Source organism: Pelophylax lessonae (genome assembly GCF_965119305.1).
Source record: "Pelophylax lessonae genome assembly, chromosome: 3".
NCBI classification, from domain to species: domain Eukaryota; kingdom Metazoa; phylum Chordata; class Amphibia; order Anura; family Ranidae; genus Pelophylax; species Pelophylax lessonae.
Window position 1 is genome coordinate 382265185 of NC_138770.1, and position 27458 is coordinate 382292642.

The window sequence follows — 27458 nt, forward strand, 5'->3', positions numbered from 1 at the left end:
ACCAAACATAGGTAGCATAAAACAAATTGGCCGAAAATGTTAAAAAATTTTGATTTTTACATTTTTTTGGGGGGGATTTCATATAAAAAATGTGAAAATATTGTTATTTTTGCAAAATTGACGCTCTTTTTTGTTTATAGCGCATGATCAAAAAATCGCGCAGGTGATCAAATACCACCAAAAGAAAGCTCTGTTTGTGGGAAAAAAGGACGTCAAATTTGTTTAGGTACAGTTTCGCACGACCGCGCAATTGTCCGTTAAAGTCACGCAGTGCCGAATCGCAAAATACCCCCTGGTCAGGAAGGGGGTAAAATCTTCCGTGGCTAAGTGGTTAAGGCAAACCTTTTTTTTATGTTTTGGATGGAGGGGAGAGTAATTAGAACACCTGTCAGTTTTTTTTGCTGCCTGTATCCCTGCCATAGAGATTCAACCTCTCTCTTTGTCCTGTATAACATTATCATTGAAAGCAAAAGAAAATCACACATTTTGGGTTGGGGAGGGGAGATCTTCAAAAGGGTACACTAGTTCCAGTGACCTGGGGTCCCCAACAAATTCCCTTAATTTGCAGGGATTTCCTCTCACTTCCTGTTCTGACTATGGGACATGAACTGAAGGTAAATCTCCCCTTTGGGACAAAGAGGGCAAAAATAAACCTTAGAGGGGGTTATAACCCTCTCTTACTCTATCCAAAATGAATAAAGTTTTGCCTTTAGTTTTACTTTAAATGTGCTCAATGTATGATTTCACTTTGGTTATTGACTTAGGCCCCTTTCACATGGGCTTTCCGATCCGGTCCGCCTGTCAGTTTTTCAGGCGGACCTGATTGGATGCTCCATGCACCTCTATGGAGCAGCGGATGTCAGCGGTGACATGTCCGCTGACACCCGCTGCTATCTGTTGCGATCCCGTCCATGAAATCCAGATGGATTAAAACCCTATTTTCCATCCGTCTGGAGGATTGGATAGGATTGGATGAAAATGGACAGGCGGTCAGTTTTCATCTGATCTCCCTTAGAGGAGAGTGGGAATCGGACAGGTCTGTCTCTGCAAAGTAAACAGAGACGGAGCTGTCATCCGCCTGCACATTGGGGATCGGCGGATCGATCCCCGCTGAGCAAAACGGACTCCGCTGGGTGAAAAGCCTGTATGAATAATAACAACAAACTGTACGTTAAAGTAATGTACTTTATTTATGGCACACAGACATCACATTAGTGCTCTGAACAGCATCAAGTCAAAATTACTGTCATGGCGTCCTTTTTGTTCATAATCTCTCATTTTTAAGATATTAGATACTCTGAAAATATTTACAGTGCCAAAAAATGTTGTCCTTGCTTTAAAATGTATATATATCATTTGAAAATATAATATATATTAATTGAAGGTTTATTTGTATTATGTTTGCTATTAGTATGTCTTGCGGTACAGCACAAAATTTAGAAAAACACTGTAGAGGTGGAATTGCGTGGAACTCGTTCTGCCCTTCCATTTATTCAACTCCTTTCATAAACTCCAGGAATTCTGTAAAACATACAAATGCATTAACATTATTAAAAGGTTTAAAAGCATAAATAAAGCACTTAACGTTTAACAACCTTCGGGGGACAGCTTTACATTAAATCCGTAGGTCATAGGAGAGAGGGCGGGAGGGTGGGGGATGTTGCCCTTTTGAGTGATGCAGGTTTTCAGAGAGCAGAGACCTTACACAGGCTGACATTGGGAATAATGAGATATTTTAATGAAATGTGTTTACTTGGTAAAATATATATTTTAGTGAGGAAGGAAGGATATTTCCTAGTTAAAAACCATTTTTGTTGTGCCGCATTCTTTTATTGTAGCATCACAGAGGAAAAACCTTCACTGCATTTATTATGTATGTGTCAAACAAATCATTTTAGTTTATTCTGTCATTTGAACATTTTCTTGATTGTTGACATTCAACATCAATTGTGCCACAACAAAACAGATTGCTCCATCAAGCAAAAAAAACAAAAAACAAACAAAAAAAATAACTAAGAATGTTTCAAGAATTTAAAGGATGGTAATAAATGATATAAGATTTACAATCTGTTACTTCTGTTTGTACATATGTAATTTTCCAGTGGCAAGCTTAGCAAAATGACAAACATTTTAAAGAGTTCTGTAGATTTTTCTTTTGGTATGCAGAACATAAAAAAAAACAACAACATATCATGTATTTGGCCACAGCATCGACAGTTGCTAAGCAACTAAGACCTCCCCTCGTGATTTGGGGAAATTATATATAATTATGATTACATAAAGCGAATATGCAAAAGATGAACGTGTTTGGCTTTTGTACAATTTTATATACTTTTGGGTTACAATTTAAAAAGAAAAAGAAAGTTTCATAGCATTTCCATCATAAGTTTGTATTACTGAAAGTGGTGGTAAAGTCAGAAGGTTTTTTTGATCTTAATGCATTATATGCATTAAGATAAAATCTCTTCTGCGTGCAGCAGCTCCCCCTCAGACCCCCAAATACTTACCTGAGCCCATCTTGATCCAGCGATGTTGCAGGGGTGTCTTGCCTGCCCGGGACTCTCACTGCTCATTGGTTGAGACAGCAGTGTGATGCCATTGTCTCCCGCTGCTGTCAATCAAAGTCAGTGAGCCAATGAGGAGAGAGAGGGGGTGGGGGCGAACCACAGACCTGTGTCTGAATGGACACACGGAGCTGCGGCTCACCTCGGGTGCCCCATAGCATAGTGAACCATAGTGAATAGAGTGAGTTAAAGTGCATTTATTCCTTGTATATGTAAAGCCAAAACCTTATTTGAATTTGGACTGAGTAGTGAAGGTAGTAAATGTCAGATTTCTCTTAATTTCCTCCAAGGTGGAGGGAGTCCTACTATATGCTAACGAAGCCCCCAATCTGCAATAATTTCAGCACACTATAAGACTCCACTTATACTTACATTAGAGTCCTACCTTTCCTTTTTACACTTATAAGCCCTGATGAAGGAGTGTTAAAGCCCACAAAAAAGTATTGCATGTATAATTCTACCATTACCCCAATATGAAGTATTTTTAAATCTTCTTGGACTCTATGATTTGACACTTTTATTACATTTTCTAAATCTGGACACTTTGGGGTTGATATACTAAAACTGGAGAGTGCAAAATCTGGTGCAGCTGCATTTAAATGAATCAGCTTCTAACTCTGGTTGTTCACTTAAGCTTTGACAAAAAAACAAAAAAATCTGGAAGCTGATTCTATGCAGTGCTGCACTAGATTTTGGACTCTCCAGTTTTAGTAAAAAAAAAAAAACCCTATGTGAAGTGGCCTTTTGGGTCCCTTGGGTTGTAAAAGCTACCTAAAGCTGAATACACACTATCCAACTTTTGTGGTTAGATTTCCTTCAGATTTACCTTTTCTATGTAGTGCAAGGGCCTGCCAGATTGCATACAAATTGAAAGTGTTTAGGTTTGACATCATATTATATGGTTTTGGTAAGTCTGAAGGAAAAAGTCTTCAGAAAATCTTATAGTGTGTATGGCCCATAACCAGAGCCATTAAGTTCAGTTTTGAATTTGGTTATATTAGATACCAATAATGGAAGACCCACCACCCCATACCTATACCTCAGCAATAAAAACCTGACAAAGAGTTTTACCCCTTTCATATTTTTTCCCAGACTAAAAGTTTTGGCATTGCATACAATACATACACATTACATTGCATAACCTATTTTCATCTGGACAGTATTGTCTCACAAATGATGCTCCTGGCACAAAAACAAATGAAAATAATAACACTATGCCCATGTTCCAACCTGAAAAACGACTCACCATCGTAGTCAATTCTGTCATCATTATTTTTATCTCCATCTATCATCAGTTCCTCAATGTCATCATCTGTGATGGTCTCTCCGGTTGCTTCCAACATACCCTTCAACTCTTCCAGGTCTATGTAACCATCAGCATTCCTATAAAAGTTGAGGTTTCCATGTTAAAAAGTGTGCATCTAATTTTTTTGATAGATGAATGTTTAATTGACATAAAATATACGGTGAAACATAATTAGTTTTATGGACAAGTAACCTACCTTATATTGATTTGCACAGCCATACAAAAAAAGTTCCTTAGAAGTAACAAGGTTTAGATGTACCATTTCTATGAGCACAAAAAGGGTCTTTCATTTTTGTGCGGGTCAAATGGGAATCGAGAATGTCAGTCCCCCAGGAGCCATCCATTCACACTGCAACCTTCTTTATGTATAATGCTGACTGCTACCCCTAACCAAGTCATTTTCAGTTTGTTACTTTTAATCTATGAAGATGTCACCTGTAAACATTTATAATTTATAGGTAATAAAAACTGTATAATTGCTACAGAAGTTATTTTAATTATAATAAAAATGATGCTTTTCTGTCCATATGAAGCAAGAAGTGATTTGTTAACACATAAACCATTTATGTTTTTACATTTCTTTTTCATAAAGACATTGCATCTATCTTTCTGTTAAAACAGTCTCATCGCATTTCCCAGCTTGCACAGAATTTGAATTCACATTATAGCCATTCCCTGCAATGTACTACAGTCAGTTTTCTTCTCTTTGAGAGATTTATTAGACAAGTCTGCACATGTAAAGGGGTACTGGGGGCTTGTGTATCCTTTTTATTACAAATTAGGCAGTACAATATAGGGCTTGTTCACACCAAAACATTGTGGTGTGGTGCAGTAAATTTAGTGAAGTACCACAACGTATAGTAACTCTAGTATGTATGCATTGATGTGGTGCAGTGCCATTAAAGCTGAAATTTAGTGATTTTGTTACGGGGGGGATACAGCACCATATGCATTAGGTGTATGTAATGCTGCGTATCCTATTACCTGCCGATGGCTGCTTTTGTGTCGCCGGCCAGATTATGCCCTGAGCATCTATCTTTTGGCACTTGGAATGTTAACATTAGTGGTTCCTAATCAGAAAAGTCGCAATGCTTGTCGACCCCTCTTGCCTCCTCCACCAATCGTAGAACTTGTCTTACTACACTCGCATGATGCATCAAGTTCTGTGTGGGGGAGTAGTTAAATGACATTATCTCCTCCACCCATTCATAGAATACTTTGAGAGTGTAATAAGATAGGCTTAATTAATGGCAGAGGAGGCAGGAGGGGGTGGATAAGCAGTGCAGCTTTCCTGATTAGGAGCCACGGCTTTTAACCTTCAAAGCTCCAGAGGACAGCTGCTTAGTGCAGTATCCATTGGCTGTAAAGGGAGCAAATTATGAGGAATTTTTGAGCAGAAGCAGCATCCTACAGGTAATGGGATACACACCACTACACATGCCTAATGTTTACTGCAGCATCCAAAAAGTACGTTTTTACTAAACTTCGGCTTTAATGTATCAATATACCTTTGCACCAAAACACATGTTTAACTTAAAGTGATACAAAAGTATAATTTTTTTTTTGTTATTCATAATCCTCAAATCCCACTCCATTCACAAAAGTTGATTAAAAATAGGCAGATGTGTCCTATAAAAGGTGACATCTCTATTTAGGACTGTATATAAATTGCTGTTAGGAACACAAGGGCACTTTAAATCCTTTGTCAGGTAATAATACATTTAGACTGTTGAACAAGTCCCAATTTCCAGTTATTTCCAAGTGGAATCACATTTCACGTTTATGTGTAGAAAGTGGCTAAAAATTAAATCTTGCTGTTCGACATCATCCTGTTTATATGAAAAGACAGTGAAATGAATATCCAATACTCCATGTGGTTGGTGTACTTCCATATCTCTAACAATAAAGAGATGTTGCAAGGATGACATTCAGTAAGTCCATAAAATATTTTTAGTGTCCCATGTGAGCTCATATGGGACATTGAAAAGAATTTATGGAGACCTGCGCAAAATTGCTTTAGTATTTAAGCATTGTACATGCGAATAAGCCACTGTGGATGGAAGTGTACACTTTACGTAATAAGTGCTTCTTTGGAATCATTTATTAACATCAGGGACATGCCAGCAATGAGTTTATAATATGCATTGTTCAATAACCTATATATATAAAACAACCTGATGAAGGGTTTAAAGGGGTTGATTTACTAAAGGCAAGTAGGCTGTACACTTTACAAGGATCAGTTTGTAAGGGGATTTCTCTTAGTTTAGTAAATGTAGTAGGAATTCAGTTCAAGAACTGTATACCTAATCATGTTTAAGGAAAATTAAGAAAAGTGTTCGGCCGCAGGCCAGTGTTTGTGGGAGGAGCTAGCGGGCTTTATAGCACCGCCCCTCCCCTACACCGGCCTGCTGCTGGGCGCTCGAGTCAGGTGTTCTGTTGTGTCACCTGATCGCCGCCGGAACTTCCGCCTTTGAGGTCCGGACTTCCGGGTAGGATCGTGGACGCTGCAAGCCATCTCCGCCGCCGCCGCCGGATCCTCCACCGCTGCCTACCGTCTCCTCTGCTCCCAGCGCCTCCTCCGCTGCCAGCCGGCCTGCGCCTCTTCCACTGCACCTGCCGCCACCAGCACCTCCACTACCGCCAGCTGCCCGCTGCATCTCCCCGCTGCTCAGCCGGGACCAGGTAAGCTTTGGGGTTGGGGGGGGGCGGCTGCCTACCTGCACACATTGCCTGCCTCTCAGTCAAGGCCACGGCATTCTCACTAGCACCACATTGCCTGCCTCCAGTTAGGTCTCGGCATCTCCTCCACAGGGGGGGGGGGCTTCTGGGCTTCTGGGCTTCCAGGCTCCTGTCCTGCTCATAGGACACTGTGTGATCCAGGGGGGGAAAGGGAAAAAAAAAAAAAAAAAAAAACATGAGGGAGGGCATTTGTTCTTTGCCATGCTTCACCCTCGCTGGGCATGTTATGCTAAGGGGGGGGGGGTTGGTCGGTCAGGCTCACCTGCCCGCCGGCCGTCCTCTCAATCAAGCAACCCCCCCCCCTTAGGGGCCTAGGCACCCCCAGGCACGGCCTGCGGGGGGGGCTCTTGGATTTAGGTCTAGGGTAGGTGGAGGGGCACTACACGCTCATGCACGCTCACATACCTACCCCTTTGGGTCATGAGGGAGGTTGATGGCAGGGTTGGGGGGGGGGGTCTCACATTCCACTAGGTTACATGTTCCCGTGCTGGCTCCCATTACATGCTATCTACACTGGGGGGGGTCGTGTGTCACTACATCTGGTTGACCGATTGCCTTATTCCTCCAGGTTCTCACCATGTCCTTCAACGCCGGCATCAGGTACTACTGCCGGGCTGCAGGTTTCTTCCTATGTGTTTTTCTCACAGCTCCGTATGCTGGTAGTCTTCTCTACGCACTCCAGCGTTGCCCATAGGCACTGCCAGGCCAGTCTCCCATCTCATTGGGCCTCCACACACATCTTAGTCACCGTCGGTATGCTCATACCGTTAGCCTAGGCCGGCCGGGTTCGCTTCGGGCACTCACCACACCTTCGGTATGTACCAGCAGGTGCCACCTGGTTCCTGTTGTTCCATTGCCACCTTCACCACCTCCGTGCCACACCCATGTCATTGTCCTTCGTGGGCACTGCTTCGCTGTCTACACCTCACTGTGTTGTACTTCATCATGTGTTGTCTCCCCTGTCAGCCCCCCCCCTCCCCGTAGGGTGAGCGAACTGGCTGTTAGGGTTCAGGTGATGGCCCTTACTCCCCCTTCATAGCCGGTCCCGCGAGGCCAACTTCCCAATCTCAACACGGAGATTCTTCGCCCCTCGGGCCAATCCATAGTTAGCGCCTCGCTTCACCCACCTCATGGGTTTATAGTTAGGGCCTCACCTGTCACGGCCACACGTTTGATTCTTTACTGTCACCGAGAGACCAACCTTCCCGCCACCACGCTAGTGGCTCATGCCCCACGTCCAAATCATAGGTAGAGTCTCTCACCTGCCGCTTGGCATCTAGCAGGGCCTCACCTGTCACGGGGTAGTTAAGTTTTTCGCCTCAAGGCACTAGCTAGCCAGCCAGTTTTTCTTGGGGCTCTTACGGTTGTTAATTGGACTTTGGTGTTCTATTTTTCTTTCGACAGCGTGCCTCTAGGAGCCATCTTGGATGAAGGATCATCCTCCCCCTCCACGCCGGCCAGACCCGGCACCCCAGTCAGATCTGGTACCCCCAGGGGTCATCGGAATCCGTCCCCGCTGGGCTCTTATGGATCCTGGACCATCCCGAAGATCTCGGCGGTCCTTCGCCAGAGGGGCATTCCGTTCCCAGCCACGGCTAGGAAGGCTGAACTGTTTAGGATCTTGACTGAGCACCCGGAAGATCCTGGACTGGGCACCAGCTCTCAGGGCTGTGGATCGGCCATGCAAGGAACTCTGGACTCCATCCTGTCTTCCCTGCAGTCAATCGGGGACAGACTGACGAAACTAGAGGACGCCAGTCCAGCTCACGGGGTTCCTCCTCCGCCCTTACCGGTGCAGGCTCCTGCCCCCGTTAGCGAACAGGGTAGGCCCCCAGTCCCCCTCTTACCCTCTGCTGCGGTATCTCCCATCATCACCCCGGCACACATGGTCCCCCCAGCCCTCCGTAAGGATATCCTGGAGGGAAAGGATGTTAACCTGGTAGCTCTCCTTATTGCCTCCCAAGATGTGGTAGAGAATAAGGTCTACAACTATGGGGATTTGTCCGTAGTGATGAAGGCCAGAGACCCCAGGCTAAATAAGAAGCTGACCATCCCTGAATTTGTCCTGGCTTTCGGGATTTACAGGGATGTGTTATGCTCTGTCTACCCACATCGTCGGGAGGAACTGGATCTTTATCTCCACAAGGTTGTGGATTTGGGCCATAAGTATGGGGGCTTTACCTTTTTACGACTTTCACAAGTCAGTTTCGGCCAAAGCAGCGGCTACCTTGGCACAATTCAATGTGCGGTTTGATTGGAGCCTTTTGGACACCGAACTTTTCTGCAGGCACTTTGCAGGTTTGGTGCCTCCCTCTTGCGCCACATGCTCATCCACCTCGCACTCTGCCAACCTTTGCCCCATGGAGACTGAGCCCTCCACGTCCGGGGTCCTGGGGGGGGCTGGCAGATCAGAGCAGCGTGGCTTAAGAGACAAACTGGGTCGCCCGATCATTTACTTAGGCAAAGCCCAGGTCTGTAATAATTTCAACGGTGGGGCGTGTAGTTTCAGTGCCTGCAGGCTGTTTCACGTTTGTTCTATCTGCTTCAGGGCTCACACCAAGTCCATGTGTCCATCAAGGCTCAATCCTAAACAATGACTGACCGAGGTCAAGATTGAGGTACTGGCTTTTTTCCTTCAGTCTCACCCATCTCCGCACCTGGTCGAGTATTTGGTGCAGGGGTTGACAGGGGGGTTCCACACGGGGTTGGTGTCTCTTCCCCCAGGGTCACTTGAATGCCCCAATCTACTATCTGCTAGGGAGGACCCGCTGTCAGTGGACCTTCTGATCAGAAAGGAAGTTCAGGCAGGGTTCATGCTAGGCCCCTTTCCCGTCCCCCCCTTCACCTCCTGGCGTACTAAACCCGTTGGCATCTCCACAAGCAAATACTCTAATAAAAAACGGTTAATCATTGACATGTCGGCTCCTCATTCCTCCAATAACCCTAGCCTGAATTCTCTTATCCCTTCTGCTGAGTTCTCTCTCTGCTATACCACCGTGGACAACGCCATCCAAGCCATTTTGGGGGCAGGCAGGGTCTGCATGGCTCAGCAAGACAGATATAGCCAACGCCTTCAAGCTGTTGCCCATTCACCCCTCTTTATGGCATGTTCACGGTGTTAAGTGGAGGGAGGAATATTATTTCGCCATCAGGCTCACATTCGGATCCAAAAGCAGTCCCAGGATTTTTGACACCTTTGCCGAGACGCTCTGCTGGCTTCTTCTGAATATCACCAGGTGCCCTACGGTTTTGCACTACCTGGACGACTTCTTGTTGATCGAACAGGGCAACTGCACGCCTGTCAGCTTGAGGAGCACTGTGGCCTTGTTTTCAACCTTAGGGGTCCCTCTGTCTCCAGGCAAGACGATTGGACCTGTCACCAGGTTAGATTTCTTGGGGATCACCCTGGATTCCAGCTCTATGCAGTCCAGCCTCCCTGGGGATAAGCTGAGGCGCATTCGGGAGGTGGTAGGCAGGTTCCTGGAAGTAGGGTCTTTTACGAGGAAAGATCTGCAGTCGTTGATTGGGTCATTGAATTTTGCCATGCGCATCATTCCCCAAGGCAGGTCATTCATCTCCCGTTTACTGTGTCTATTGCCAGGTCTTCCGGAGGGTGTTGTCACCCACTTGGATCCCCCAGCCAGGGCGGACCTGGCCATGTGGGTGGAGTTCCTGGAAAGGTGGAACGGCATTTCCATGTTTATCCCGCCTATCTCACCCCAGTCCCCTGTGTTTTGGACGGATGCAGCTGCTCACACGGGGTTCGCTGCCATCTTTGGGGATTCGTGGTTCAGGGATCATTGGCCGGCAGAGTCACTTGCCTTACCCGCTTTCCGGGAGACCTCGGCGTTGTTCGAGATATACCCTATAGTGGCAGCTGCTTTCACTTGGGGTAGGTGCTGGTCAGGGATGGCAGTTAAGTGTTTTAGCGACAATAAGGCAGCCTGTGACATCATTAACAAGGGCCGGTCTGCATCCCTGACCATCATGAGGTTGGTTCGCAGGCTGACTTTGTTAGCAGCCACCCACCAGTTTTTCCTCTATTGTGAACATATCCCGGGCCACTCCAACGCAGCTGCTGACGCCCTTTCCCGGTCTAAATTACAGGTGTTCTTCAACCTTCACCCAACGGCCGACAGATGCCCCACTCGGACCCCGAAGTTCGAAGATTTAATCCTGGACTAGCCCGGATTGTGGAGCATGGTCGGGAATTGGCCCGGATGGCGCTGTCATCTAATACCAGGAAGGCTTATGATCGAGCCATGTCCATCTTCCGGAGGTTTTCAGCGGAATTTGGGTTGCACGACCACTCAGTCCAGACGATGGTCGCCTTTGCAGCTTTTTGCCACCTCCAGCTGAAACTTTCTGCCAGCACCATCAAGCTGTACTTGTCGGGGGTTCAACATCACGTCCTGACGTACCAGCCGAATTCGTCTCCCTTTCTCAGGGCATATCCAGTAAAAAACCTTTTGAAGGGCATTGGCAAGGTGGATCGCCATACCCCGGTCAGGCGGTTGCCGATTGACGGGGAGAAATTCCGGGCTCTTTCTGATTTGCTGGACTCGGCCCCTTTTGAGCCCTTCACAAACTTAGTTGTAAAGACCGCCATGTACCTGGCCTTTTACGGCTTTCTCAGGCCCGGGGAGTTCACGGTGGCTTCCCAGTCTGAGGATCGCACCTGCCTCCTCAAACGGGACTTGGTCAAACGGGGAGATCACTACATCTTGACACTTCGGTGTTCTAAGACCAGGCAGGTAGGACACCCTTTGTCCATCCCTTTGTATCCATCGGGGAATGACTGGTGCCCTGTCAAGGTCCTGGACAATTACGCAGCTCGGACTCCGAGCTCGCCCAGCTACTCACCACTTTTCACGTTGCTGGGCATTCCCCTCACCACGTCTAAGTTCATATTTTACATCCGCACCTTATGTATCAGGCTGGGTTGGGACCCTGCAGCACATTCTGGCCACTCCTTTAGGATTGGAGCTGCGTCAGCTGCCTCCGGCAATAACACGCCAGGTCATATCATCAAAAGACTTGGTCGATGGGAATCTGATGCCTTTCAGATATATATTCCTCACCCCGAGAAGGAGTTGAGGTTAGCTTTTAGTAGGCTTTCAACATGAATTTGGGTTGTCAATAAAGTGTGTCATTTGCTTCCTTTTTTGCCCTCTTTATTTACAGGCCTACCCCCTTACGTCGGTTCTGGCACACCACACCGACTTTTCATATCAAGGGTATCCATCTTTTATTTACCGACCACAAGTGTTCGGCCGCAGGCCGGTGTTTGTGGGAGGAGCTAGCGGGCTTTATAGCACCGCCCCTCCCCTACACCGGCCTGCTGCTGGGCGCTCGAGTCACCCCACCCACCTTCACCCTTTTTTCCTGACCTCTAATCTTCGGGGGGCCCTCTTTATTTACAGGCCTACCCCCTTACGTCGGTTCTGGCACACCACACCGACTTTTCATATCAAGGGTATCCATCTTTTATTTACCGACCACAACACAGTATTTTTGCTTGTACATGATTGGATTGTGGAAGTTAACAGAGCTTACCTCTCTCGCTAAGTTCTGGGGAAAATTCTCTTGCAAATTAAACAGGTTTTTTTCCTTTAGTAAATCAACCCTAAAATGCCCTCACATTCCTAGAAGCAATTTCTACACATACATAATTAAAGGGGGGTACCTCTTAAATACAGATCTGTCTATTTTTTATCATTTTTTTTGTGAAAAAGGAAAAGGCTTATGTTTGCATTATTATGTACAGCATTGGCTGTTGAGTATTGGGTTGGGTATTGATAATAATGCTAATAAAAATATTAATTTTACCGATCTTATTATGAATGTTTTTTTTCCAGCACAAAAGTTCCTGCGTAAATACTTGCGTAAAATTGTCCTCTTTTTTGATTTTTTTTGCAAATATCTGCGTCATATATGTATGTCCCCATATGCAGATTTTTGGATTTTGTGTTGTGTATCTGAACTCAGTGCATGTTTATGCCCCTGTGTGAATATCGCCATTGAAAAACAATGTAGCTGTGTTCAGATACATGAATAAAAAACGCTTGTAAGTGTGTTTTCTTTTTATTATGGCAGTGTGAATGAGGCCTAATAAGTATCTGCCTAATGAATGCGGCCTAATGAGTGAATGCAGATAAATGTTTACCTAATTGCTCATTATAATTGTTCTTTAATTCAAATGAGCTTGGATTTGCGGAATTCTAATATTACCTTGTCAAATATGACTCCTACTTTAGAGTGATAAAAAGCACAGAATATTTTAAATACCATTTTCTACAAACAGGGAAGACAAATTTAACAAATTACATTTCATTTTTCAACCAAGTATAATTATCACACTTAATTTCACTTCTGGAAATTGTATCTAAGTTTGACATTTATGAAATTAGACTGATCTATTCAAAAGTAGTTTTTATTAAGGTAGAGTATTTCACTGTGTGCTTTGCACACTTATGATTTGGGATTGTTCAATCTATCTATTTGTAAGAAAAAAAAATGAATACTGTGATTCAACCCTAGATATTCTTTACATGTAAAAGGAAGAATGTCCACCGTTATTAAATTCCACATAAATATGAAAATTTCCTCAGTGCACTGTTGAGTTCTTTCTATTCCCCTGAAGCCAGTTTTCAGAGAGCAACTCTCTGACTTACTGGGCGTTTACTTCCTGAAACCCGTACTGTGCTTCCTGTTTCACTATTCACATCCAGGCTTCAAAGGCAGTTTTGAATCTGATTGGTGATGGTGGAGTAGAGTTACTAAAACTGGACAGTGTAAAATCTGGAGCTGCAGCTGTGCATGGTATCCATTAAGCTTCTAACTTCAGCTTACTCATTTAAGCTTTGACAAAAAAAATAATAAATCTTGAAGGTGATTGGTTTCTTTGCACAGCTGCATCAGATTTTGCACTCTCCAGTTTTAGTAAAATCAACCCCTGTGGGATACGTCCTAATACTGGCATCAGCCCTCCAGCCCTCCAGCAAGGGTTCTCATGCAACCTGATCACCAGTAAAAGGGTGCAACAAACCCTGAATAAAAAACTTAAAGTGAAACCAATATCCTTATTATCCAAAGAAAAGCCATACACATCCACTACTTAATGGCCGAGTAACCTTTTTTGTTTTTCACGAAACTGTTTCTTTCTGTGTTTTCTGTCTCCTTGTTACTTCTTCTTCCCCCACCCTTGCCATTGTGTGAAACAAGCAGTGTGCATTAGCTCCGGTCATGTGCACTATTCTATGCACACTACAAATCACATAGTCCATTGTCTGTAGTCCCTAGTCTATCTCAGGAGGGAGCAAGAGAAGGTGGCTGTGTTTATACATACAGTAGTAAACTAAAATAGTTATCATCTAACAGGAAGTCAAATCAAAAAAGGAATTTGGAGATCTGGAGGCAGCTGAGAGCAAAATAAGGTACCTTTTTTGAACAAGGAATATACAGTATACGTTAATAGAATTTTAAACCAGAGTTTATTGTCACTTTAACCACTTGCCGACCGCCGCACGACTATTCACTGCGGCAGCCAGCCTCTTACAGGCAAAGTGACGTAGGGGTACTTCGCTCGCCCACGAGTCTGTAGGGGGTGAGCGCGCGCCACCGCCGGCATGCTCCCGCCCCTGCTCGTTCCCTGGGGAGCCAGCACATGTGACCGGTGGCTCTGATGGCTGCCGACCACTCGTGATCTCCTGCAGGAGAGGGAGAAGGACAGACGGCTGATGTAAACGCAGCTGTCTGTCATTCTCACTAAAGTAATCACAGAGGCTATGCGATCCTGCTATGTAGCATCGTATGTCTCTGTGATTACATCACAAGCCACGCCCCCACCATTAGAATCACGCCCCTAGGGACATACTTATCCCCTTGATCACCAGTAAAATTAACCCCTTCCCTGCCAGTGTCATTTTTACAGTAACAGTGCATATTTATAGCACTGATTACTGTAGTAATGTCACTGGTACCCCCAAAAGTGTCAAAAATGTCACTCAGGGGTCCGATCTGTCCGCCAAAAAGGCGCAGTCCGGAAAAAAAAATCACAGATCGCCGCCATTACTATGTAAAAAAAAACAAACAATAAAAATGACATAAATCTTTCCCATAGTTAGTAAACGCAATAACTTTTGCACAAACCAATCAAAATACTCTTATTGCATTTTTTTTTACCAAAAATATGTAGCAGAAAACAAATTGGCCTAAAATGTAAAAACATTTTGATTTTGACATTTTTTTAAAAAAAATTTCATATAATAAAATGTGAAAAATATTGTTATTTTTTCAAAATTGTCGCTCTTTTTTTGTTTATAGTGCAAAAAATAAAAATCGCACAGGTGATCAAATACCACCAAAAGAAAGCTCTATTTGTGGGGAAAAAAAGGACGTCAATTTCATTTGGGTACAGCATCGCACGACCGCGCAATAGTCCGATAAAATCACGCAGTGCCGAATCGCAAAATAGGGCCTGGTCTTTGAGCAGCCAAATCCTCCGGGGATTGAAATGAATAGGATTTGTCTTGTTGGGCGTTTTGAGAGCTGATCCTAGAGCAGAAAAACGCCCCCAAAATGTGAACGGAGCCTAAAGTGGTAGTATACTCAAAAAACAAAAAAACCCTGCAAGACAAAGGCATAATGAGCTAGTATGCATCGCATACTAGCTCATTAGGAAATACTTACCTTAAAACAAAGCCCCAACACGGACCCCCAAACACCGCTGTGGGAGCGGACATGATCCCTCGGCATCTCTTCCAGGTTCGGCGGCTCTGGCGCTGTGAGTGGCCGAAGCCATGATGACGTCACTCCCGCGCATGCGTGCGGGGGATTAACTTTCCGGCAACTTCCCGGCAAGGAACACTGCGCCGCTAGCGTCAGCGGCTGCATGCAGTGCAAATATCTCCTAAACAGTGCAGGTTTAGGAGATATTAATTTTTGTAAGTCACAAAAATCGGTATACTACCGCTTTAAGTGGTTAAATACTAAGCAAGCAGGCAGGCTATGTTCTCTGTATGCATATTAAAATTACATTTTTATTTTGACTGGAGTGTAGTTTTTGTAATAACTGAAATTGAAAGATATAATTTGAGTAAGAAATGTCTTACAATCTACTGTAGGTTCAAAGATTTTAACTGGTAACACATATACTCATATGGGCTTTGTTAAAACCACAAAAAAATTAAGAAGACACATTATTGGCTCAAAGCCCCTGTTTGTTTTGTGATCAGTAAGCAATATGCTTCTGAACAATGGTATTTATGAGGTGTGAAACTCGAAGGGAAACACTACAAAGACAAGTTCTGAGACTATATACTGTGGGCCATTTGGAAGACAGTTACTTTTTCTTTCCTAAGCCACTACAGTACTACTTTGGTTGAGCCTGAGATCTCCATACTACCGAAAGGCATGGTGTGCAGTTTTTCTAATGTCATCTCTTACTTGTCAAACATCCGGAAAATTTCTGCTAATTCTTCTTCTGATCTTCCTTTGCTTTCATCCTTCATACATCGGACCATCATAACCAAGAACTCATCAAAGTCTACAGTGCCACTTCCTGAAGTAAAAATAATCAATCAGTTCAATTTTGCAAACACTACACAGACTGTATGTTCTCATAGCTCAAATGATTGAATAACCCAATTACTGAGTTCGAGAACTAGGGAATATTAAAATGCAAAACAAATACAGTACTAATTATTGTTTGTTAGATCATTTCATTTTGACAGCATACAACTGACAGTCTGACAAGAGATTAAAAAAAAAAGTCCATTTGGCCTGACTATTTTTTAACGAAACATAGTTCGCAAATCATTTCTAACAGTTTTGTGATCTCTTATCCTTTCACACTTTATGTCAAATTTCGATGATATGCTTAGCCAGTCTCTGACATATGCCAGCAATTAGGGATGACATCTAATGAAAATAATGACTGAGTAGGTGTTTAATCGTTTAATACTGCAATAACCTCCAAATTTTACTTAAGTAGGGAAAAGACTTAATTATGTGACAATTTATGTCACCAAATTCCATTTATAAAAACAAGAATTGTGTGTGTGAAGGTGTATTTATGTATACACAGTTTGTTTGGGTCGATTTATGTGTAGGTAAATAACTAACTGACATCCACCAATATCAGAGAAGTGTGGTAACATTAACATGTGTAAAAAGACTGTAGAAATAGGTGTAAAAAATATTGCCTGATGATAAATGCACAAACAGATCCCTTTGGTGGGTGCTTTTCAGCTTAAATTGATCTCTTGGGGTATTTACTTAAGGCAAACAGGCTGTTAACTTTGCATGCCAATTTTCCCCAGACTTAGTGAATGTAGTAAAATTTCACTCTGCAAACTATGTCCAATCACCTGCAAGAAAAATGAAAAAAATATATATTTTTTTCCTTGTACATGGTTGGATGATGGAAGTCAGCAGAGCTTCACCTCATTCACTGAGCACTGGGGAAACTTCCATTACAAAGAACAACTTCCACCTGCAAATTGAATATTAGATTTGCCTTAAGTTAATAAAGTGTAGTGAAGTTGGTGAAGGGATTTGACTAAATACGCCTGGAAAAGATTTATAACCTTTGGTTGATAGCTGCTAGTAACACTTTCTTCAAAGTGCATCTTTCTAGTTGCTGTTTTCCTCTACTCTCTGTATTTTCTTACCCACTTGCCGACCAGTCGCCACACTTATACGGCGGAAGGTCGGCTCTGTCCCACGAAACAACGTACCTGTACGTCGTTTCACGGGACTGCTAGTGGAGGGCGCACGCCCCAGCGGTGGCTAATCAGTAGGTCTGGCGGCTGCAATTACCGTTGGGCACTCGTGAGCGCCCCCTGTGGAGACAGAATGGCGATCTGCCGTTGTAAACATGGCAGACCGCTGTTCTGTCAGTAATGAACACAGGGATCCTGTGTTCCTCTTATTTAGGAACACAGGTCTCTGTGTTCATTCAGTAAATACATCCCCCACACAGTTAGAAAGCCCCCCCCCCCCGGGACACATTTAACCCTGCCAGTGTCATTAGTACAGTAACAGTGCATATTTTTAGCACTGATTACTGTAGTAATGTCACTGGTCCCCCCAAAGTGTCAAAAATGTCAATTAGGTGTCCAATCTATCAACTGCAATGTTGAAGTCCCACTAAAAATCGCTGATCACCGCCATTAATAGTAAAAAATAAATATATAAGTAAAAATTACATAAATCATTCCCCTAGTTTATAGATGCGATACCTTTTGCGCAAACCAATCAATACACACTTAGTGGGATTTTTTTTTACCAAAAATATATAGCAGAATACATATTGGCCTAAAATTGTGAAAAAATTTGATTTTTACATTTTTTTTTTTTATTGGGAATGGTTTATAGCAGAAAGTAAAAAATATTATTTTTTTTTTTCAGCATTGTCGCTTTTTTTGTTTTTAGAGAAAAAATTAAAAATCGCAGAGGTGATCAAATACCTCTAAGCTCAGTCAGCCTCCAGTTTTTTTTTTTTGCTAAAGTTTAATTGAACAAGCTGAAGTTAGAAGCTTATTGGCTACAATGCACAGCTGCACCAGATTTTGCACTCTGTAGTTTTAGTAAATCAACTCCAGTGTGCTGTGATAGTCAGCATTACATTCTCCTTACATTAGACTAAACAACACTTCAGAAGAGTTTATGCAGAGCACAATCTGGAGCACTCACCATCTTCATCCACTTCATCTATCATCTCCTGCAGCTCCTCAGGGGTTGGACTTTGTCCAAGCATTCTCATTACCTTGCCCAATTCTTTTGTACTGATGCACCCATCTTCTGCATCTTGCACAAAGATGTCAAAGGCTGCACGGAATTCTGTGAATAGTAGCAACAAGTAAATCAGCTTCATAGATTTTTAGAAAATTGTGGAAATATGTAATAGTTTGAAAAATAAAAATAGATTTGAACCTTATCTGGATACAATTTAGGTTGTTTAGGCATTGCACAACATGCCTGGGCATTATGCTTAAGCACAGCCAATTACAGTGTACTCTGCAAGAGCATGTAACAGAATGACAATGCAATAGACCAATGGGGAAACAAGGACATGCATTGTCACCCTATAACTAGAAGTGCCTGAACAAAAAATCTCATTCCCTTCATGATACAGTGCTGGGTGTCTGAATGTCCAATCATGTGCCCAATCATGCTGCCATGTCATATGGAAGTAGGGTACTTAGCCCCATGAAGGCTCTAACCAGACTAACTTGGAGCTTACATAGGGCTTTTTCACTTGACTACAGTAAGTAACCGGGTTGACTACATGGAACATAGATATCAACATCATAGTGGGTGTGGACTCTTAACTGAATGGGCAAAGTCAACATTTTATTTAGGACCAAGCATGTAAAAATATATACAAAAAAAAGTGAATAGTCACCATTCTTTTGTTCTTCTGTAAGTTGCTCTACCTGTAAATAAGAAAGAACGCAAAAGAGATAAAAATAACTTTAAAAAAATAAAATAACCAATTAAACGTACACTGTGGTGTTCCACTGAAAACCAGAGGGGCATGCACCTCTGCCAGGAATTGATAGAGGCCCAGTACAGTATTACCAACCATCTGTACAATTACAGACAGTTTGTAAAAAATAGTCACTTTTCACCCCGCTAATTGTCTGTGAACAGGAGAAAAGTGCCATAAAGAAGATCTACTTGTCACTGGTTCTGAACTGCTACTACGGCTCATTGACTTGTAGTTTTCAATGGGTTATATATTATATTATATGGTAAGTGCCCTCCTAGTCCATCTGCAGCTTGGAATCTGTCTGCTCATACAGAAGTATGGGCAGAGAGCTGTACTAAGTGTCTGCAAGAGCTTGACATTGCATCCGCGATCCACTGACATGGAGGCTCATGAGAAAAAAATAGGAAATGGCTATTTTTTACTTGCAAAAGCATGCATTGTATTATTTTTTACATAATGGTGAACTTTAAATACTGAGTTTATTTACTAAAATGGGAGAGTGCAAAATATGGTGCAGCTGTGCATGGTAGATAATCAGCTTCTAACATTAGCTTGTTCAATTCAGCTTTGACAAAAAAAAAAAATTTTGATTGGTTTCTATGCAGCGCTGCACTTGATTTTGCACTCTCCAGTTTTAAAAAATCAACCGTACTGAATATCTTTATTTATAATAGGAGTTTGTCATTTTTCAGGTTGTCAGTAAAAGAAAAAAGGCTAGACAAGGATGAGCAGATGTCTCTATTAAATAAGGTAGCCCATCGATGGATACTTTTTTTTTGTTCAAGTAGGTGGTTGAATGAAAAAACTGACCTGAATACCCAATCAGTACACTCAATGTAGATGGGGGGATCCTCCCTGCTGAGCTTTTGTATTCTGACACTGGGGTGATTGAGCAGGGAAAATCTGACAGGGCGCTTGTACAGAACTTTATCTGTAGTTTTGACTTCTGTAAACCTCCTGAACTGGCTACATTTTGATCCATGGATTTCTGGCTTTAAAGGACTCATCTGTCCATTGTTTGGAATGCTAGGACCTACCATTGTTAATCACGAAACTTGCAAACTAAAGTGACCCACAAACAAATAAAGTTCTTCTCTTCCCTCTTTTGTTTAAGATGAGGAACAGATCAGACAGGTTACATTTGGATTATCTAAGTTGGAAATTTTCTTTCAGCCATAAAAAATGCTTCAAACACTGTAAGTGCTAAATATTATCTCATTGGGGCACATGCTAAATGACCCCATATTTGCTCAAGCCAATTTTTGGGCCATCCGATTGTTGGTAGGCTAGGCCTTTTTATGCCAACCTAAATGGCTAATAATGATTTTATATTTGAATCGTATCAGGATGATAATCTATTATTATATTATAGATAGAAATATATATTTATTGTATTTCCAAAGAAAAACTTTATTGCGTAGTATTTTACAAGACTGTATGGACTAAAGCTGGATACACACTATCCAACTTTTGTGGTTAGATTTCCTTCAGATTTACCTTTTATACGTAGTGCAAGGGCCTGCCAGATTGCATACAAATTGAAAGTGTTTAGGTTTGACCTCATATTATATGGTTTTGGTAAGTCTAAAGGAAAAAGTCTTCAGAAAAGCTTATAGTGTGTATGGCCCTTAAATTGGCCTTAAATGCCAATTTTGGTTAGATTGGTCAATTGTCAGTGAATAGCATAACTTAATTTTCTTTTTAGTTCTCCTGTGGGATCACAATAGCATTTGTGGGTGAAATGTGAAACCTATCTGTCAACTCCCTCAAGACAAGAAATATCAGCTGCCAGCAGTCATTTTATTGTCCTGGCCTTGTAGTTTGGTGTCTGGATGCTAAGGCTTTCAGTGAGTTTAGAAGACATGTGCTTGTTACTACTTTTGTACTTGGAGTAACTTAATCCTTATTGCATGTGTCCTATTTCTGTACGATGGCCATACACAAATAGATGAATGTGCTGAGTGTCACCTGGACCCACCATATTATTCTTCCTGATTCAGATGACAGGTAAATATGGTACAGATTTCAGGAATCTCAGATGAAAGGAATGATCATTTTGAGATTTGGATTTAGCTTAACATTTGCACTGTCTTCAAAGGAATAATACAAGTACAACTATTGTGGACCTTCCTGAAAATGCTAGTTACCTAGTTGCTATGCTGATCCTTTAAGGGCCCTTTTACATCTGAATAGGCTTCCTAATGCACCAACATGCACCAAAAATGTATATGCAACATTTTTCGCTGTGCACCAAAATAACGTACTGTAGGTTGAGGTACTGTTTAAAGGGAATGGTGCCACCAATGTACATAAAGTAAGCATTACTGCAACAAAACTATATGAATCAGGTCAAATAGTTTGAGTCACTACATTAGAAGTATGAAGGCTTGGAAATTCATAAAAACATTCATCTGTTCACCTGTTCCTGGCCTGTAATTTAACTTATTAAAGTGAAAAGGCTGGCACAACAGCCAAGTAACTAGCATTTTTAGAGGGAGAAGTCAGCATTTCTGAAGATGAAGGTGCAGAATCTATCTTAGGAAATAAAAAATGTCTAAATGTCTAATCTTATCAGATCTTGCTTAAATTACAAAGCCATTATACATTGTTAAAATACCTATATAACTATTTACAGAGTTTATTTCCAAAGTTCAAACCAGAAAGGCTCAACATGCTTGTTTGCCTGGCTTTCCCTGGCTTCATTCAATACCACTGACCAAGAACAAGAACAATTTCCGTTATGTATCAATTCTGTAGGTCAGTGGCTGAGAAAGCATTGAAGCCAATGGACTGGCGTGACAGGCATCTAATGTTTAAACAGCAAAGCTTAGCAATGGCAGCTACATATTTTTTTCTTAATTCTTATAATGCTAGTTGCCTGACTGCCTTACTGATCCTGTGGCTTGAAGCTTTTACAGTTCTGACACTGGTCAGAACAAGCAGGCAGCTTGACAAGAAGTCAGAATGTGTGGCCTGCATTCTTGTTCCTTATCAGAGACATAGAAAGCAGTAGAGCCAGAAAAAGTACTATAACACTCAGGCAAATAGCATTTTCAGAAGGCTCCCATCACACCTGACTGTTAACACTGCTGTGATCTTTAATGGTGTTTCTTGCTTTGAGATGCATTGTTTAAGATAGCCTATGCATTCAGTTAGGGCTGCATTACATTGTAACTGCATCTGTACTGTGGTACTCTACAGTGCAGGTCTAGCACCACCTTCTATACTGTTGCTTTGGGGTGCCATTTATAGGATAGGTTTTACACTAGCAGCCAGGCCTGGACTGGGACAAAAAATAGGCCTGGGTATTTTAGACTGAGCAGCCCATGACATATTCACTGGCCCCTTCCCCACTCTCCATCCTGATGGAGGTGAGGGGGGCTGGGAAAGACCAAGGGGGGCCAGAGAGCACAGGGGGGCTGGAGAGCATGGACGGGAGAGAGCATGATGGGCAGGGAGCATAGGGGGTCAGGAGAACACAGGGGGGCCAGAGAGAATGGGGGGGTGAAGAGCACAAGGGTGCCGGAGAACAGAGGGGGCAGAAAGCATTGTGCGGGGATGGGAGAGCATGGAGCGTAAAGAGCACAGGGGGGTGGAGAGCACTGGAGGGCTGTAGATAGCATGGGGGGGGGCTGGAGAATGGGGGAGTGGAGAGCACAGGAGGGGCCGCAGAACACAGGGGAGCAGCAGAAAGAAGCTGCATAGGAGGAGCCACGGGAGGCTGCTGCAAATAGAGAAGTCAATCTTTCCATTTTCCTCTGGATGCCTGCAGGAGGTAGAGGAGGAGAAGCAGGCTTTCAGAGGCTGTAGGAAGAAAATAGAGAGATTGATTCTTCTGTATGCAGTCACCCCACTGCTATCCAGGCGCATGGGGAGCCACAGTCACTTTCTCTCTGGCATCTCCTCCAGCTCCACCCTCTTCATGGTCACAGGTCCGCTGACCTTTAGCTTCCAGCCCCCCCCCCGGTCCAATGGCTGAATTGAACTAGTGGCCAGCCAGCCGGCCATGGAGAGGCTTGGTGAATGGGGCAGGCTCAGGGAGCAGCCTAGCTGTCTTGGGCTCCACAAGGACATGCAGCCCTGGCCCACCAGGCAAGTGCCCAGTGTGCCCTTTGACCAGTCCAGGCCTGCTTGTCACCCCTCTGAAAAGTGACCCGTTAAGGATCATTTTTCAAGGGCATTTGACAGGCGATGAGGAGGCAATATGGGCTCACTCCCCTGTAAATGCCACACTAACCCTGTAAATGCCACACCACTGTGCTGCAACTGTGAGCACACAGTTGCAAAACATTTGCATCGCAGCACTATCCACTTTAATGGGTCATGTTCAGTAGCTGTGCTTGTCTGCTGAACATGACAGAGGGGATTATGTTGTGGCTAAGAAACAAAGCATTGCAGCAGAGGCATGTGTATACCTCGGTCCCCTAAAGGGTAGAAGGTAAAAATGCAGCTCAAACGCCTGTTTTACCACCCCCAGCTGCAAATATAAATGAGCCTTAAATGTTAAGATAATGCATGGCAAAACATACATTTTACCACAATGCGTAGGTGTGAAGCCAAAATGAAATACTTTTAGCTACTTTTTGATAGAATATACTGAAGCTAGGCAGCTAGCAGAATCAGCATCAGAGTTGAAGCCTTATATTTATGTTAGTGCTAGTCACTATCTTTGTGAAAGGAATGCACTTTACTGCGCTATCACTGAACTGATAATGAAAAGTTGTAGAAAGCTATTTTTACCTTGTTGGCCATTTTGTGCTAAGTAAACTTTAGCTTTCAAAGCATTTTTTTTTCCTGAAAAAGAATTTATTATACCATGCAAGCAATGAGCTCTTTTGTTCATGACCAGCCCTGTAGGAATGCACGTGCCTATCATCTTGTACAAAACAGCTGTTTTGGAGCTATCCAAATGTTCCATTGTTAAAACTGACATTACTATATATAGGCAGGACAGTAATAGACTTGCAGGCCCAGATATTTGGAATGCGTTATGCCTATCTGGACAGATTAGCCCAACTTAAGATTCATGATTTTTCTTGTTCCTAAAAATGAATCCATACACAAATTGATGTATAAAAATATATAATGCATTCGTAAAAAGAAAAAGCAGCGGTGCTTTTTTACTATCTTTTGCTCCTTGCCAGTACTTCATTCTAACATAATGATAAAACATAGTTTGTTGTGTAATCATAATGCAATAATGTAATTGTGCGTATTAAATATAAATGTAAGTACTGTTATTATATATTTAACCTTAAATAGTTTAATTACTAATGCTATAAAATGTTCCTAACTACAGCTGATGAGTCCAACCACGTGCTACAGACGTATCTTTCCATGTAATAATGTAGATTTGCAGCAATTGCACAAACCCAGTTTCGGGAGGAGGTGACCTTATGCCTTGCTATATTCGACAGTTTATAGTTTTCTGTTAAATAGTTTGGGCATTTTTACACGTTACACAAGACACTGGCAAGGTGTGGGGTTACTGTGCAGCTCTGTCACTGGCGAGGCCTGGACAAGTCACAGGCAGTGACAACATTCAAGGTCAAAAGCTTGCTTGAATGCTTTACATGCCTGTGGCTGTGTGTTTATTATAGGGCTTTTCAGTTTCTGACATTCATGATCTTTCTATGTATAAGCCTTGCAAGTAAACTTAACAGTGCACTTCCTTGTAAATACACAAGAATTCTTATTAATAAGCCATAATGTACTTACTTATGTACTTAGTGTAATTCTGTTAAATGTAAAACGCAAACACAATGCATAACTGCATAATGAAGCAATGCAGATATGCATTTTAGGAATCTAGTGTCAAGTAATAAGTTGTGGAAAATCCACATTTTGACACCTCTTAGTTTATTTCTATACAAAATAGCAGCAAAGTGCTTTTGGGGTTGATTTACTAAAGACAAATAGTCTGTTCACTTTGCCCCAGGGCTGAGTAAATGAGGTGAAGTTCCTCTCAATTCTATCATCCAATCATGTGCATACAAAATGCTTTTTTTTGCATGTGATTTGGACATGCTTTGTACAGTGAAATTTCATTATATTTACTAAGCTCTGGAGCAAATCCCTACCAAAGTGCAGGATGAACAGCCTATTTGCCTTCAATAAAATGTATCCCATTGAGTTGTGTGCAGATGCTAACTGGCAGCCTTACAAAAAAAAATAAATATTCATTTATGTATTTAGTAAATTATTGCATGCACACATTGTCTTATTTTGTGAACATATTCCCTCCAGGCTGGGTTCACACTGATGTGAATTGGATGTTGGTTTCACCGCATCCAATTCGCATGACAGGAGACTGTGCCCGGCTTTCAATGGAGCTGGTTCACACATCTCTGGGGCGGGCACGGAGCGGATTGCACAGGGGTCCTAATGGGCCATACACACTATACAATTGTCTTTAGATTTCTTCCCATAGATTTACCAAAACCATATAATATGAGGTCAGTTTGTATGCAATCAGACAGGCCCCTGCGCTACATAGTTGAAGGTAAATCTAAATAAATTTAACAACAAAAGTTGTATAGTGTGTATCTAGCTTAAGCGTCTTTGGCACCCATTTCAGGTCCGAATTCAGGCAAAAATACGGGCCTGATTCATCCCTGAAATGGAGAACAGGGACGCACCTAACCCCTGCTGTGAGCCACGTCCAAATTAGGTATGAACCCAGGCTTAACATTATACATCAAGATTATCATTAAAAATGTAATTGTATTTTATTCAAACTTTATTTGATAGGCTTTCTAAAACCTAAGCTACAGTAAACGTTATGATCATGTGATTGGACATTCTTTGCACAGTGACATTTCATCATATCTACTAAGCTCTGAAGCAAATCACTTGCAAAGTGCAACACCCCTTGTAAGGTGAACAGCCTATTTGCCTTCAATAAAATGAATCCCATTGAGTTGTGTGTAGATACTAACTGACAGACTTACAAAAAAAAAAAAAAAATCCTTAATATATGTAATTAGTAAAAGATTGCATGCACTAGTTGTATTATTTTGTGAACATATTCCCTTTAGAGGCGGTTCACACTGGGGCGACTTGTCAGGCGACCTGGTCGCCTGACAAGTCGCCGCGGGTCGACTGCCATAGATTAGTACAGGACCCGTTCTAATAGGAACGACACAAGTCGCTCCGACTTAGAAAAAGGGTCCTGAGCTACTTTGGGGCGACCTGGAGCGGCCTGCATTGACTTCAATGATATGAAGTCCGTGCATGCCGCTCCGAGGTTGCGGTGCGAGCTGCGCACCGCGACTTCACAGGTCGCCCGGCAAAGTCGGGTCGCGCCTGTGTGAACCGGCTCTTAACATTATACATCAAGATTATCATTTAAAATGTAATTGTTTTGCATTATTTGAATTAATATTATTTGTATTGTATCATTATTATTGTATTATTATTATTAATATTATTATTAATGTATTATTATTATTGTATTTGTATTGTATTGTATTATTTAGTATTTTTTATTTGTATTATTTGACTTTTGATAGGCTTTCTAAAAACCTAAGCTACTGTAACAGTTATGATCATGCAATTAAATTGTCTGCTAGCAGTCATTCTAGGAAAGATGGCAATAGATTGTTTTGTGATTGTTGAAAGGCTAGAAAAAAAAACCCAGTAGCATAGATATATAAAGTAAAAATGACACCTATAAAGAATACATCTTCTTCAGGTCATTGGAGGTGAGGTAAGTTGGAAAATGTACAGTTTCATCTTTCAGTTGTGGGTCTTGTTTATAAGGTTTTATTTATTTTGATCCACAAAATGACAAAGAAGGAAATAATAAACTAGCCCAGCAACTTTAGCTGCGTTTTCATTCAGCATACACTGAAAAATCATTATTTTTTTTTTTTTAAGTTATGCTGAAATTCCTTATAATTTTAACAATTGCTATAAAACACAAGAGCGAGAGATGAAATATTCCATTAAGAAATAAATAAAAAAAATACCACCTACCGCTGCCTTGTAAATATCATCCATGATGAGTGAGATTCCGTTAGGAGCTTGTTAGAGGTTAAACCATGCAGTTTTGAATGACAAATGTAGGCCAAGCTTATATATAGGACGCACAGATGCTCTTAAAGTGACAATGACTGGTCACTCCTCCTGAAGACAGCATCGCACATATCACTTACTAATTTCCATCCCACCCCTTGAGAACACAAGGCTAGTATGTGCTTCATACTCACAAGTGCATTTATTTATATACTTGACAGACGCTGGGATAGCAAAGATTTTATTCCTTTTTCAGAACTGGAGAGTGCTACAGGAAAAAAAAAAGTAATATAAGAATTAATATACGAATAATTATAATAATAACACTATGGGGTTG

The 27458-nt window shown here is 42.2% G+C and overlaps 1 protein-coding gene across 1 annotated transcript; it reads right to left on the reverse strand.

Annotated features, from left to right (window-relative positions):
* Positions 1 to 1407: 1407 nt before the first annotated feature.
* On the reverse strand, positions 1408 to 27229 carry LOC309551199 (troponin C, slow skeletal and cardiac muscles-like). The gene is made up of 6 exons (XM_082251698.1): positions 27079 to 27229; positions 19019 to 19045; positions 18307 to 18453; positions 16057 to 16171; positions 3811 to 3947; positions 1408 to 1521 (listed from the first exon to the last, which is right to left on the reverse strand). The coding sequence occupies exons 1-6, from the start codon at positions 27104 to 27106 to the stop codon at positions 1490 to 1492; spliced, it is 486 nt and encodes a 161-aa protein (XP_082107824.1). The 5' UTR covers positions 27107 to 27229; the 3' UTR covers positions 1408 to 1489.
* Between the last annotated feature and the right edge of the window lie 229 nt (positions 27230 to 27458).

Excerpts from the sequence above, each read along its gene's own strand:
- LOC309551199 (XM_082251698.1), bottom strand. The coding sequence starts at position 27,106 with ATGGATGATATTTACAAGGCAGCGGTAG. Across the intron at positions 19,046-27,078 it reads TATTTACAAGGCAGCGGTAG|AGCAACTTACAGAAGAACAA; the intron begins GTGGTATTTTTT and ends ATTTACAGGTAG. Across the intron at positions 3,948-16,056 it reads ATTTTCCGGATGTTTGACAA|GAATGCTGATGGTTACATAG; the intron begins GTAAGAGATGAC and ends CAACTTTTATAG.